The following is a 12810-nucleotide window of genomic DNA, read 5'->3' on the forward strand; positions in this document are numbered from 1 at the left end:
TCCCCCGCTGCCGCAGACAGTTCAGCTGGTGTTGCTCACCAAGGCCAATGTCAAAGAGAATTTGGTAGTCTTTCGTGCTCATTTAATTTTATAACAGTGTTGTGTTCTTATGTTTGGAAAAAGGTTTTAGCTTAACTGAGCAAGGGTATGCCTATATTAGTGAGAAGATAGAGGCACTTCTATAGGTCAAAATAAAATACTACTTCTTACTGCTGTTTGTGATCTATGAGAGCCCTTTCCCAGTGATCACATATCTAGCTGACAGCTGCGCTACCTGCATTTAAAATAAATACATAAATAAAAAAGGAGGAGAAAATAAAAAAGTATTTGAAGCTGGTTTTGTTTATATGCTCAACTGAATCAGGGTTTTGAGTTTAATCTATGTAATCCAAAGAAGAAAGCAATATCACATTAGTTACAGCAATGTTACAGCTCTAAAAATATTCAGTTGTTAACAAATTGTCATGATGGTTAAATCTTTCCTTGGATAAGGGTTCACTAATGAAATAACTAGCATTCAATTTGCAACTGGTAATCATATTATTCTATTCTTCTCCAACAAAAAATGCTGAGATAAATATAAAATACGGGCTATGAAACAAATTAAATTCTGCTATAAGGAATATGGTAGAACCATTGCTCAGTCAAGCCATTACCTTTTCCTCAACATCACAATTTTTCTTTAAAATTCCGAAGGGGATATTTTCTATATTTAGATGAGTAATAATAAAGAAAAACATGTACCTTTCTGTTGGGATAACCACTTTGACTATGGCTTGCGACAGAGTCTGTATATGAAGTCACATCAGATAATAAACATAGAATATGTGAGTATTGTTAACAAGTAACAAGCAAAAATATACATATGCATTGAAAATACTACACATCTATCACAAGATTTGCAGGCAATCACTGCTGTGAAGTTATAACTAAGCAAGTACACAAAAAGCAAATGGTTGTGTTCAGTGAACAATGAAGGTTCACTAATTGTAAAGTATCAGAACATTCCTATCAGAATGTACATCAATGCACTGAATAGGTACTACACTGAGAATAATTAGAATAAGGAGTTTTAAATGTACGAAACAAATTCTAAAGTATTTGACTTGGAACTTCTTATTACTTTGTTCCCAAGCCATCTAAAATATAACCCTATCATTTAAGTGTCATTCATTAAAGAATCAACATTTTTTCTTACAAATGTAATATCAAGTTGGGTTGTGTTTAAAAGATACTTACCCTTCAGTTTAAAGTCATAGCCAATGTTCTTTAAAAAAAAAAAAAATCTCTGAGAACTCTCACTCCACAATTATCCTCAAATAAATTATTCAATATATGAATTACCAGTCTTCTATGTAGAAAAAGTATCAGCTCATTCTAGTGTACAAATGAAGCTACCGAACTTAAGCATTTTCTTTAGAGGAAATAATTTAGACACTGCAAGTTTGGCAGCTAACAAAGTGGGGGACGTAGGAGAAAAAATCCCAGGGAGCCTGGAGGGGGAAAAATGATGGCCAGATTTAAAGGAATAAATAAAAAAAAACAAAAACAAAGCCCAATATACTGCAACCTAATACACTGACACAATGTCTCACAAAGAAGGTCCCTTGGTTTAAGGCAAGGAACAACTCAGTTCAGACATCTTAGGGCAGCGAAAAACCAACTGAACAATGCAATTTTCTAAAGCCATTGAAAAAAGACTATCATTGATTTTGTATTTATAATTTAGATTTGGCCCAGCGTACATTCTTAAGTTACCTTCTCAAAATCCTCCTTGTTTTTTGGTGGTGGTAACATTGGAGCATTAGGGTTCTTCAATCTCTCCCGAGGCTGAGCATTAAAAGGCAGTCCTGATGGAGGTGGTGGGAGAGTATGCTCCATCATGGAAGGTGGAATGTATATTGGATGCGGTGGAATAGGTACAGCTTTGCCCCAACCTAGCTTCATTTCAAAAGACATAATCATCTTGCCTGCAGAAGTAAAAAAAAAAAAAATACAGTTTATAAAACTTACCTTTCACTTTTATTTTTCGTCACTATTTTTCATTCCTATATTGCATCCACTGAATCTGTGTCTGCCTAAACTCAGATTACATGTTTTTACTGTTGTACATGCACTGTTACTTTAAAACTTTAAGTGACCACTCATGACAGCAAGTAATTTTGTAGTTCACAAGTGAAAATATATATTTACATATATATTTGTTAAACTACACTTAAAACAACAATAAATGATGTACTGATGAGAGTGTCTTCCCTTCATGTATCTAGTTACATAAAAGCACTCAAGTCTTTTTGTTACTGGGTCTTCACTTGGCAGATTTTTCTCTCCTAAACTTGCTAGCATTACAGTACAATATTTACACATCAAGGCTAATTCATCAAATTAATTTGATTCAAATCACATTGATCAAATTTTCATGCATGTTACATTAGATCTAGACTACACTAGTGTTTTGTTGGTATAAACATAATTTTTAAAAAATAAGTAAATAAAACATATTACCCCCAGTAGATGTTACTATATCAACAGAATTTCGAAATATAGGCTGTGCTTCATGTAGTACTACTGTATCAAACCTAGCCAATTCCTTATTAATTACTGTAACTATTTATACTATAATAGTATCCTTATCACCTTTTACAACATGGAAGACTGGTTTCCACTCTCAAGGAAATGGAAGCTATTATGACTGAAACACCATTTAAAAGTTAGTCAAGTTGTACAAGCAAGTAAAAATAAAATATGGCAGGTTTTCAAATTTTTTTTCCTAAAACATGCCTTTTTCCATTGCTTCAACAAAAGAAACTTAACTCCAAAATTTACATTACAAGCCTCTCCCAATAAAAGTAATGCAATTTAAAATCTTGTTTACCATTTAGATTCTTCAGTGCTCGTTCAGCATCTCTCCTGCTCATAAAGGCAACAAAGCCACAATTTCTCTCTCTCGCTCTTTCTTCATCAGTTCTTGGCCACATAATTTTAACACTTGCTAATGGTCCAAAGCGTCCAAATTCTTGGCACAACATCTCTTCATTCATCTACAAAAAAAGAAAACTAAAATTAGCAGGCAACTTCAGTTTTAACAAGGCCCCTAACCATATTGTATCCAACTGCTAAAATATTATTTCTCTCTATTCCCTGGGAAACAGGGGACTACAAATATATCTGGAGGGACAGTAAGGGAGCAGTAGTTCTTACAGAAATCAATCTACAAGAATGTTCTCTTAAATACAAATGGCCTAGGCTTCATACAGACATTAATTTCTACCGGAAGGCATTCCATGAGATACATGGGTGGAGAGCTTCTTAGGAAAACTCTCTAGGCAGGAAGCACTAGAGGGCTGCTCTTTGAACCACCCGTGCCCTTAGAGGAGCCCATTAATTGATAGCCGACCATCTACTCTGCCTGCAGAGAGTAGGAGGGGGAATTCTCCCAAGGTGGAAACCCTATCAGTTTTCCCTCTGCAGGAGAACAGCTCTACTCCTTGCCCTGTTCTGGGCTGACCAAGAACGCAGGGAAGGCAGGCAGAGCCCTCAGATACTACAGTAAGACTCCACAAGCCTCGTCTCAGGGCCGTGGCAGCTGACTCAGAGCAGTGCAGAACAAGGTGGTGGAACGGCTCCCAAATCCTGCTCCTAACAGCCAACTCTTATATCACCAACCCACCACTCAGCTGGGCAACAAGGGGAAGCTAACAGGAGCCAGTACAGCCCCCTGCCTCTTCCCAAAACCAGGAACTGCCTGATTTGGTGAAGAGGCAGGAAGCTGTGGCTGCTTTCCTCAGCTCCTGGTCTACATGGAGGGAAGGGGAGGGGAGAGCAAGAGCTGTCCCCTGTGCCTTCTCATGAGTGGAGTGACCCGTTTCCAGAAGGCACAGGAGCCTGTCCCCTGGCTCGATTCCTCCTGATCTCCAGGAGTTAAATCTAAAAGAAAATGTAGAAATGTTCCATCTCCTAGAAGAAAGTCTCCCAGAAGCAATTTAATGCTGGTTTTTCCAGGGTTATTTTTCTCCTGAAGGGGACATTTCTGCTCCAGGAGAAAAAGCCTGAACATTCTCCCAGTGGAAAAATGAATGTCTGTACATTGCCCTATTCTAACCAAAGAACACTCAGGGTTCAGCTTTTCTGGCAAGAAGACTGGTCTTTTGATGAAGGTTGCCTCCAGAAATTTATAAACTCAGCTTGGTTCTCTAAATGACTTTTTCTGCATTTATACAAGTAAACAGAAACCTAAAATACAACAACTTTGTAGAGAATATGTAAATATAATAATGACCAGGTTCTTTGGGTAAATCTAATATCTTTTATTAGACCAACTCAAATAGTTGGAAACATTTTTCTTTGCTTTTGGGTACAGATACCCTATGTCAAGCTGAAGAAGCATCTGCAGTTGGTCTGTGCTCTTCCTGGATGGAATAGTATAGTAAAGCAGGCAGAGGCTAGTATGTATGCAAGAAAGCCAGTCAGTGAAAATGAATATTGAGGTAGTCAATGAACGAGAGAGGGGTGGGAGCAGGGGGAAGGAGAAATGAATGTAACAGTAGTCCTTAAACCAACATGACTACAACCTACACCCCTAAATAGTAGTTTCTCCATACAGAAAACTCATGAAAATTAATTCATGAGAGTGCGTGCTTAGTAAATCTGTAGATAACATGCAATTATGTGGAGTTGCAAACACTCCGATGGGCAGAGCTAGGATAGACTGAAGGATAGACTAGAGAAGTAGTCTGCAATCAATGAGATGAAATTCAACAAGGACCAGTGCAAAGTCCTGCACTTGGGATGTAATAACTGCACGCACAAATACAGTACTACAGAAAAGGACCTGAGGATTCCAGTGCCTCAGACTTCAGCAGAGGAAATGCAGGTTGAGAGTTTGGCTGATTATGAGGGCTGTCAAACACTGGAACAGGCTACCCAGAAAAGTCGCTGAATCTCTAACTTTGGAAATTTTCAAGAGCTGGTTAGACAGACCCTGGGCTGGGATGGTTTAGGCAGAGATGATCCTGCCTTGAACAAGGGGCTGGACTAGATGACCTCATAAGGTCCTGTCTAGCCCTACTTTCCTATGAGCCTAACTAGATACAATATAACTGTTGCTTTTAGTAACTGATTATATCCAACATTACCTGAGGATTAATGTTTCCAAGGTACAAATTGGTTGTACTTGGATCCCCAACATCATGCGATCCTGGTGCATAATCATCCAACACTATAACGAGGAGAAAAAGATTATAATCCAAAGTAGAAATTTAAAAGACAATATTCTACTAAATGAAAAAAAAGAATTTATATTACCACCAGATGATCTGTTTCTTCTTGAAGGAGCATCCACTAAACAAAAGAATACACAATTTAGTCTACAGATTTTATAAAACAAAAAAACATGATAAAATAATAACAACTTACTTGAACGACGCTGGCCATCTGAATCCGATTGAGGTGGCTCAAAACGACTTAATCTACCTTTTGTTTTGTGTCTTTCATCACGCTCCTCCTGAATTCTATAAAAAATAATAAAATATTAATAGCAATTCACTATATTTCTAACAAAGATTTTAAAAATCACTTCAAATTGAGTCTAGGAATATATCCTAGTACTAAATTTATTGTTAGTTAAAAATTATCAAAATACCATATTTACTTGAATATAAGATGATCCAGAATAATTCAATTCTATATAGGGAAAGTATACTAATTTGATAAAAATTTCCAGGTATAAAATCAAATTATTGGTGGTTTCCCTTGAATCTGTCCACCCCTCCCACTACCTACAGCAGGGAAAATAAATCTGAGCTCGCTGCCCCCCCTCCCCTCCCTGCAAATTCTTCCCCCTGCAGCCCCTTTCCAACCTCCTTACTATCAGACTTTGCTATGTCTGAGTATATGGAAGAGAGGAGCAAATCTGAAAACACTAACTTTAAAATTAACATATCCGTAAAAAAAAAAAATTATAGAATTACTAAAAGTATCCATAGGCTTAGTTGATCCAAAATTGATACATTTTGCCTTTTTTTAAACTGCTGCAAGTTTTAGCACAGGTACTCCATGAACACACTGTTAAACAGCACTTTTGCATCTACTTTTATATAGAGCAAACTATGCGTAATATTAGTCCAAAGCCAAAAGGTTCATGATTTGCCATACAGTTCTTTGGGCTGGGCCCAGCAGGGTCAGTGTTTCAAACCATGATGACCCCACAGTTCCGCGCTGCTCAATACGTGTGTATACTCCAGATACTCCAATAAAGGATCCATGTGCTAATTAACCCCAACTCATGGCTGAAACCGGGTGTTCTTGTCACAGGCCCTAGGACCCTCCAAAATGTATGCGCAGATAAGATGCAGGGCAACCTGGTCTGGCTTTACCTCATGGCGGGCAGGGCCACACTAATCATGTGAGACAGGCTGAGCAAAGGGACAATAGAGGGATTCTGAGTGAACTGTTTATGTCCCTGTTTGGTGATGTTTGCCAGACATTTAAGGCTGGTAAAGAAACAGGAATCATTGAAAATCGGAAAGAAAGGCACAGCTCAGTTGTGGGAGAAAAGAGGAAGTAAAAACGTATTCAGTGTAGTGGCTCACAATAACTTTAAAAAGAGGTGGAAGTGAGGGTGACTGTGAACAATGGGCACTACCACACACCTTATTCATGTGGGCTGTACTAACCCATCCTTGTGGTAGATTCCTATCAGCATATCAAATTTTGATACACCAGAGAGGTGTGGGGGAAAGTCCGTGCGTTCCTCCGGGTGGTGACAGGTTTCAGAAACCTGACCAGGAAAGCGGTTCTCTCTATAGGCACCTGACCAGACAGCAAGGGATCCCGACACCTCACTTCAATCCATTCATATTGAGGGAGTGCTCAAAAGCCACCATGGCTCACTAAATGCATCCAGGAACGTCTCAAAGCCAAAAAGGAGGCATACACCCAATGGAAGGGAGGGGCCATCACCAAGGAGGATTATACCTCCATTGCTCGAGATTGTAGGGGAGCTGTAAGGAAGGCTAAGGCAGAGATGGAACTGGGACTAGCAACCCGGATCAAGGATAACAAGAAGTCCTTTTTCAAATACATAGGGGGTAAAAAGAAGGTACCGAGTAATGTGGGGCCTCTGCAGGACACACCTGGAAATCTGGTGGTCGCACCAGACGACAAAGCTAACCTCTTTAACAGATTCTTTGCTTCCATTTTTCTGAGCAGGGATAGGGACATCCCGCCCACTGGGATCCTGAACGAACCAAGGGGAGGCGCAGCCAGGCCCAGGGTCAGTGAGGACCTAGTCAGGGAATTTCTGGTGGGACTAGACATGTTCAAATCAGCAGGTCCTGACGACCTCCACCCCAGGGTGCTGAGGGAACTGGCAGAAGTCATTGTAGGACCCCTGGCACAGCTTTACGAGCACTCATGGTGCTCTGGTGAGGTGCCTGACAACTGGAAAAGGGCCAATGTGGTCCCCATTTTCAAAAAAGGGAGGAAAGAGGACCCAGAAAACTATAGGCCTGTTAGTCTTACCTCGGCCCTGGGAAACCTCTTTGAGAAAATTATCCAGAAGCACATCTGCAAGGGACCAGCAGGGGAGGTTATGCTTAGGGGCAACCAACACAGGTTCATTAGAGACAGGTCCTGTCAGACCAACCTGGTTGCCTTCTATGACCAGGTCACAATCCTTGGATGCAGGTGTCGTGGTGGACGAAGTCTTTCTGGACTTTAGGAAGGCCTTCGACACTGTCTCTCACCCTATTCTCATTAAAAAATTAGGTGACCGTGGTGCCGACACTTACACAGTCAGATGGGTCGCAAACTGGCTGGAGGGCCGCACCCAGAGAGTGGTGGTGGACGGGTTATTTTCATGGGCCGCCAATGTGGGGACGCGGTCAGGGGGCTGGACTCGATGATCCTCCGGGGTCCCTTCCAGCCCAGATGTCTATGAAAGAGCTTTGCCAGGGGTTCTGCGATGACCTCAGCTAGCTTCTTCAACACTCTCAAATGGAGTCCATCCGGTCCCTCTGACTTATGTCTAGCTTTTCTAACTGGTATTACACCCACTCAGCATCCACAGTGGGGACGCTGTCAGTCCCGGCATGTCCCCTATGAGCCTTATCTCACTTGACATTCCCCATGGTCCAGTGAAATACAAAAGCAAAGTGGGCATTCAGGAGTTTTGCTTTTTCCTGAATATCAATTACCAGCTGTCCCAAGGTGCTAAGCAGGGGTCCTGCACTTCCATTTGTTTTCCTTCTACTGCCTACTGCCTAAAGAAGGACTTCTTATTATCCTTGTTCAATCCGTTTTAAATAATGTTGTCCTCAAGAAACATTCCAGAGAGGGTTAAGATAGATACCTAAACTGGACATGTTTGGTTTCCAACATTTTGGAAACTGTTGATGTCCAGCGTACATCTCTTTTTTCTTTTTTAAGAGGACCACAATGTCCCTATTAAGCCAGGAGGGCTTACCAGCCCTTCTGCTGCCTTTCCTCTTAGCAGGAACAGTTTTCTTTTGTGCTTTGAGAACCGTATCCTTGAGCAACAACCACTCTTTGTACACCCCATTCGCCTTCCCTTCCCGGTCCCACATCGCCTCTCCTCTGAGTCTGTCGAAATTAGCATTTTTGAAGTCCAGGACTTCAATCCTACTGGTTGATTTGTCGACCCTGCAGCAGACAGTGAACCAGATAATTTCATGGTCACTGTCGCCCAGGTTATCCTCAATACTCAAGTCACACACCAGACCATCTCCCTTGGCCAAGACCAAATCTGAGAGTATTACCTCTGGTTGGCCCTTGCACTTCCTGGGTCAGGAAGAGCTCCTCGAGCTCCTTGGCAGAGTATTGGAGGTGGAGAATATATTTCTTAATGTATTTACTTTTGCGAAAAAATAAAATAAAATATAGCATATCAAATGCAGCATTTTGAACACCAAATGGAAGGTGTCAAGGCTAGCTCTGGCCCTCCTGGTGCCAACATAATAGTACCTCCAGGCCTGGTGTCTGTTCCCTGCAGAGGGAATGCCTTCCTGTTATTAGGGCCACACACACACAAAAAAAGGTTTCATCAGTATATTTGTCCAATGTGGCCATGTGTTTTATAGTCATGCTAAGTGTTGAATGCATTTAATCAGCTTCATAGTTGGTTTCCATTACTAAGCACATGCTGCTTTTGGTAGCAGCTTAATGACAGACAATATATTTAATTAGATCTCCTTGTATGCAAAGATAAGATGAGGGGCTGTTACCCCATGCTGACTGCAGTGGGGAGAAAAGCCTCATCTTACATTGGAGTAAATATGGAACTAACACCTGTGTATAAACAGAACATTAACAGAACTGAAATGAGAAAACTGAAAAGAGTGCCAAGTGCAAAGTTTTTTATGCCACCAGTGTGCCTCAAACCCAATGCAGATCGTCCAGCAAGGAACAGTCTAAGGCAACATTTCTCAACCCATGGGTTGCAACCCAAAAGTGGGTCGCACAAGAAGATACGGAAGAGTCACAAACAAACTTTAAAAATGCTTGGAACTGGGAGGAGTAGCAGGAGGTCACCAGAGGGTGGCAATGCATTGGGGGGTGAGGCACATGACCTCCCCTCTTCCCTAGATTTGTGCAGCAACAGCAGGCATGGAGCTGCAAGCTGGTTGGACCAGCATGTGCAGGAGCCACCTCCACAGCCCAGCAGGACCCCATGCCAGCAGCTAGTAGCATAAGAAGTAATGGATGGCGTGGGGTGGACCACGTTGCCCTCACCTCCTCCTGCTCCCAGCCGCATGAACACCAGGCCACAGTTCTAACCTGCTGCCACTGCCACCTCTCCCTTCGGGCTGCGACTCTATCCCAGAGGTGACATGGGGCAGGGGCAGGACAGGTGACCTGAGGGGAGCAGCGGTAGCAGCAGCCTGGTCATGGCAGTGGGGTAGAGCCGTGGCCTGGCACATGAGCAGTTGGTGGCACAAGGAGAGGATGGTAGCGCAGGCCACTCACCCATTACTTCTCACACTGCTATCAGTGCAACTGGAATAGGTGTCCCGGAAGTGTCAGCAACAATGACTCTTGCTGCCCCCACCCTCCTGCACCTGGTCCCGCCCACTAGGCCACGGAGGCAGCTTCTCCCCATCCTGGTCCGGCCAGGCAGTAACCCCATGCCCACTGTGGACACACAAATCTGGGGGTGAGGTACATAACCCCCCTTTCCCCACACACACTGGGGAGCTGGGGCTAGTAGGTTGTTAGGGGCACTGGCAGGCCTGATGGGGTGGGGGGCTGTGGGTTGGAAGTGAGGGGGGCCTCAAGTCCATAAAAGGTTGAGAACCACTGGTCTAAAACACTAGTCTGAAAACGAGCAGACCTGGTTACTCTGTCCAAGTTAGAGATGTAAAAGGTTAAACGATTAAACTTCTAACCTAGCCCAGCGAGAAGCCCAGTGATAATTGTTTAGCTTGCCAGTTATTGTTTAGTGTGGGGCTGGACACAGTCTGGCAGGTAAGAGAGGAAGAGAAGCAATGTGGTGCCCTAGCAGGAATCAGAAGGCAGCAGGGCAGACAGGAGAAAGGGAAGCAGGGGGAACGGTGATGTGGGAATAGTACCCATAGCCTATGAGGTTAAAGAAGAAAAAAAAAAAAAAAAAATGGACAGCCTAATGACTCATTAAGCAATTAGCTGCCCATTCACAGATACTCCCTCCCTCCCAGTGCAGGGCTTCACCTGAGCTGTGTTGTCTGGCAGGCTTGCCACAGCCCTCCACCCTTCCCTTTCCACCCCCTCCATCCTACCCACTCCCCATGGGTGTCAAAGGGCATGGGGAAGGGCTTCCAGCAGCAGTCGTGTCCAAGCTGCTGTGTTATCAGTTAACCAATATTATGCTTTGAAAGCTTTTTAAAAAGCAAAACACCACAGAAAACATCAGGAGCATATAAACTGCATACGAAGCTCCTGGCAAATTAAAATGACAAGTGGAAGACTCAGTCTTAAAGACTTTTGCTTTGGTTTAAAATCAGGGGTATCAAAGATGCAGCCCTTTGGCTGGATTCACCATACATAGACCCAGGGACAGCATCAGGTGCTGGACGATGGGGCTGAGCTGGCCCACATGCCATCACACCAGCTTCAGCAGCAGCGCCCACTCTGGGATTTGCACTACATTAGGTGCCCACTCTGGGACTCGTGCTGCATACAACACCCACTGCTTGTCTGGGATTTGCACTGCATGAAGCTCTCGGATCTGGCCTGGGGAGGCAGGGCTATCCTGTGTGACGAAGAACCCAAACCAGCTGGGGGAGGTGCCATATGTTGCATGGAGCCCGGACCAGCTGAAGCAGGCACCACATGCAGCAAACATCCCAGGGACTGTGCCGCATGAAGCACTACCCATTCTGGGATCACAACACACGAGTCCTGGACTGGGTGCTGCTGGCCTGGATCTGGCATGATGGGGAAGAGGTGGAGCAAGGGGGTGATTCATGAGCCCAATCCAGTCTATGGACCAGCCTGGGGCCAGGCTGGATGAGTCTGACATCTCTTATTTAAACTGATGTGGTTTATGAACTGTGAAATAAAAAAAACTTGATAAAATTTTAAATTATCTTCCATTATTGTCAGGGTAACAACTGAAGTTAATTAGCATCCAAGCATTCTATTGAAACTACACTTTAATTTAAAAAAGTTCTTAAAACAAAACAAAACTAAATACAGGTCAGCAGTGTGCCTTTGTTGCCAAGAAAGTTAACAGCATACTGGGCTGCATTACCAGAAGCACTGTCAGCAGATCAAGGGAAGTAATTATTACCCTCTACTCTACATTGGTGAGGTCATATCTGGAGTATGTGCCCAGTTTTGGGCATCCCACTGCAACAAGGATGTGGACAAGTAGGAGAGAGTCCACTGGAGGGCAATGCAAATGGGTAGGGGCTGGGACACATGACTTCTGAGGAGAGGCTGAGGGAACTGGGCTTATTTAGTATACAAAAGAGAAGACAGAGGGAATTTGATAACAGCCTTTGATTATGTGAAGGGTGGTTCCCCCAAAGAGAATGGAGCTACACTTCTCAATGGTGGAAGATGACAGAACAAGGACCAATGGTCTCAAGTTGAATCAAGGGAAGTTTATGTTGACTATTAGAAAAAACATTCCCACTAGGAGGGTGGTGAAGCACTGAAACAGGTTACCTGGAAAGGTGGTGGAATCGCCATTCTTAAGGGCTTTTAAGGTCTGGCTGGAATGATCTAGTTGGGAATAATCCTGCTTTGAGCAGGAGGTTTGGCCTAGATGACCTCCAAGGTCCCTTCCAACACTAATTTTCTACAATTCTCTGATTCTAAACCAAGGCCAGTCAGTGTCACCTCCATCCTAGGCAAAGTCTTTGAAAAAATTATCAAGTCTCACATTTGCGAGAGCCTGGCTGGAAAAATTATGCTGAGGGGAAACCAGTACGGGTTCGTAGCACGTAGATCATGCCTGACTAATCTAGTATCTTTTTATGACCAGGTTACAAAACACCTGGACGCAGGACTAGGGGTTGACGTCGTTTACTTAGACTTCAGGAAGACCTTCGATACGGTATCCCACCCCATACTGGTGAACAAGTTAAGAGGCTGTGACATGGATGACTACACAGTCCGGTGGGTGGCGAATTGGCTAGAGGGTCGTACCCAGAGAGTCATAGTGGATGGGTCGGTATCAACCTGGAAGGGTGTGGGCAGTGGGGTCCTGCAGGGCTCGGTCCTTGGACCGATACTCTTCAATGTCTTCATCAGTGACTTGGACAAGGGAGTGAAATGTACTCTGTCCAAGTTTGCGGATGACACAAAACT

The 12810-nt window shown here is 43.3% G+C and overlaps 1 protein-coding gene across 10 annotated transcripts in view; it reads right to left on the bottom strand.

The window, feature by feature from the left end:
• Positions 1 to 12810, bottom strand: part of U2SURP (U2 snRNP associated SURP domain containing) — a 79788-nt gene that overhangs the window by 40761 nt on the left and 26217 nt on the right. For 4 of the 10 annotated variants that reach the window (XM_025208452.1, XM_025208456.1, XM_025208450.1 and 1 more), the window contains 5 exons: positions 5305 to 5510; positions 5136 to 5218; positions 2876 to 3041; positions 1759 to 1970; positions 745 to 788 (listed from right to left, as the gene is read on the bottom strand). In XM_025208452.1, the coding sequence (XP_025064237.1) occupies positions 745 to 788; positions 1759 to 1970; positions 2876 to 3041; positions 5136 to 5218; positions 5305 to 5510 (711 nt within the window). Of the gene's footprint in view, positions 1 to 744; positions 789 to 1758; positions 1971 to 2875; positions 3042 to 5135; positions 5219 to 5304; positions 5511 to 12810 lie in introns of those variants that run through there. The other 6 variants (XM_006027262.3, XM_025208455.1, XM_006027261.3 and 3 more) reach the window with 4 other exon arrangements.

This window comes from Alligator sinensis, unplaced genomic scaffold (assembly GCF_000455745.1).
Source record: "Alligator sinensis unplaced genomic scaffold, ASM45574v1 scaffold846_1, whole genome shotgun sequence".
Taxonomy (NCBI): Eukaryota; Metazoa; Chordata; order Crocodylia; family Alligatoridae; genus Alligator; species Alligator sinensis.